The 2,291-nt window shown below is 20.1% G+C and overlaps 2 protein-coding genes across 2 annotated transcripts in view; one reads left to right on the plus strand and one right to left on the minus strand.

Annotated features, from left to right (window-relative positions):
- PRSY57_1343500 (hypothetical protein) overlaps positions 1–187 on the minus strand; it is a gene marked incomplete at both ends in the record, with an annotated part of 1,146 nt that extends 959 nt beyond the window's left edge. Inside the window, one exon of the mRNA XM_012909359.2 lies at positions 145–187. Within this exon, the coding sequence (XP_012764813.2) occupies positions 145–187 (43 nt within the window). The remainder of the gene's footprint in view (positions 1–144) is intronic.
- Positions 188–763: 576 nt separating this feature from the next.
- Positions 764–2,005, plus strand: PRSY57_1343600 (lipoyl synthase, putative; the record flags this gene model as incomplete). The annotated part of the gene is made up of 1 exon (XM_012909360.2): positions 764–2,005. One exon carries the CDS (start codon positions 764–766, stop codon positions 2,003–2,005), a length of 1,242 nt encoding a protein of 413 aa, XP_012764814.1.
- Positions 2,006–2,291: the final 286 nt, after the last annotated feature.

Here is a 2,291-nt window from a genome sequence, read left to right on the forward strand (position 1 = left end):
AAAAAAAAAAAAAAAATTTATATATATATATATATATATATATCAATGTATTAATAAAATATTTATTTACTATTATTTTTCATTTTTTAATCTCCTTTTTTTATATATTCATTTTGATCATATTAAAATATTTTTCATTATAACCTGGAATATATATATAAGTATTAAAATCTCCTTGATTAGACATTATAACTTAGGCTTTCATAATAAATCATTCCTTTTTATTCATACATTTTTATTTAATAAAAAAAAATATATAATAAAAAAAAAAATAAAATAAAAATAATAATAAAAAAAAATATAAAGAAACAATATATATGTATGTATATATATATATATATATGTTAAAAAAAAATAATAATAATTAAAAAAATAATGTCAAGTCGTTTCATAATATGGTGCACATATATATTTACAATTATATATATATATTATATATATATATATATACATACATACAATTTTTAAGAATAAAAAAAATGATGATATATTTTTTAAAGATATACATTTCCTATTTGGTTCCTATAATTTTTCCTACATAAACTGTAATGTTTCAATATGACCATTTAGAAATGTGCATCATCCATATGAAGAATTAAATTACCAAGAAATACAACATATCCGTTATATTAAATATATATATATATATATATATATATATATATGTTTACATATTAATAATTCTGTTACTTGTTTTTTTATTTTTATTTTTATTTTTTATTTTTTTTTATAATGTTATAAAATTTGCCAACATTTCTTAAATATGCATTTTGGTATCCTATCCCTTTTTTACTTGTATATCCTTTTTTCCATTATTATGAGGATAAAATGTGTCATAACGAAAAATTTGAAAAAAACAAAGAAACTAACCCGTTCCTACATACCTCATAGGAATATGGAAAATGGTATCATTTTAAATTATATTGAAAAAACAAACCCTGCATATTTGAAAAGAGGAAAGAATAAAAATAAAAATAAAAAAGGACATATATATAAATTAAAGAATGTAGAAAAATTGTTATACGCAAACAAATATGTACAAGAAGGAAATGAAAATTTTTCTAGCACTACAAAAAAATTATTATTAACACCAAAAGTTGGAAATAAAATGCCTGAAGGAAAGAAACCAGATTGGTTTCATGTAGCTGCTCCTACTGGCACAAAATATAATAAATTAAAAGATGATATAAAAAAATTAAACTTACATACAGTATGTGAAGAAGCACAATGTCCTAATATTGGAGAATGCTGGAATATAGGTACAGCAACCATTATGTTATTGGGTGATACATGTACAAGGGGTTGTAAATTTTGCTCAATTAAAACATCATCAAACCCATTACCTCCTGATATTAATGAACCTTTCAATACAGCTAAAGCTATATGTGAATGGAATATTGATTATGTTGTTTTAACTTCTGTTGATAGAGATGATTTACCAGATGGTGGAGCTAGCCATTTTGCTAAAACAGTAGAATTAGTAAAATTTTCAAGACCAGATATTTTAATTGAATGTTTAGTTTCTGATTTTCAAGGAAACATCGATTCTGTACGAAAACTAGCTTTTAGTGGATTGGATGTATATGCACATAATATAGAGACAGTTAAAAGATTACAGAAATATGTGAGAGATAAAAGAGCAAATTATGATCAATCATTATTTGTATTAAAAACAGCTAAAGAAATCAATCCTCAGTTATACACAAAAACAAGTATTATGTTAGGATTGGGAGAGACGAAAGAAGAAGTTATACAAACTATGTATGATGCAAGAAAAAATAATATAGATGTTATAACATTTGGTCAATACTTAAGACCTACAAAAAATCATTTAAGTATTGTTCAATATATATCACCACAAATGTTCGAATATTATAAAGAAGAAGGATTAAAAATGGGATTTAAATATATAGCCAGCGGCCCTTTAGTTCGTTCTTCTTATAAGGCAGGTGAATATTTTATAAAAAATTTAGTTAACCAACGAAACAAAGATAAAAAAAATTAAAATATAAAAATAATATATAAAAAATTAAAAATTAAAATTAAAACTAAAACATCAAAAAAAAAAAAAAAAAAAAAAAAAAAAAATATAAAAAAAAGTTAAATGAAAAAAAAAGAAATATATATATATATATATATATACACTATTTTAAAAAAAAATTCATATGTGTAATATATAATATATTTTTTTTTTCTTTTTTTTTTTTTTTTTTTTTTTTTTTTTTTTTTTTTTTTTTTTTTTTTTAATTTTTTTTTTTTTAATTTTTTTTTTTTTCTTTTTTTTTTTTTTT

Source organism: Plasmodium reichenowi, chromosome 13 (genome assembly GCF_001601855.1).
Source record: "Plasmodium reichenowi strain SY57 chromosome 13, whole genome shotgun sequence".
NCBI lineage: Eukaryota > Apicomplexa > Aconoidasida > Haemosporida > Plasmodiidae > Plasmodium > Plasmodium reichenowi.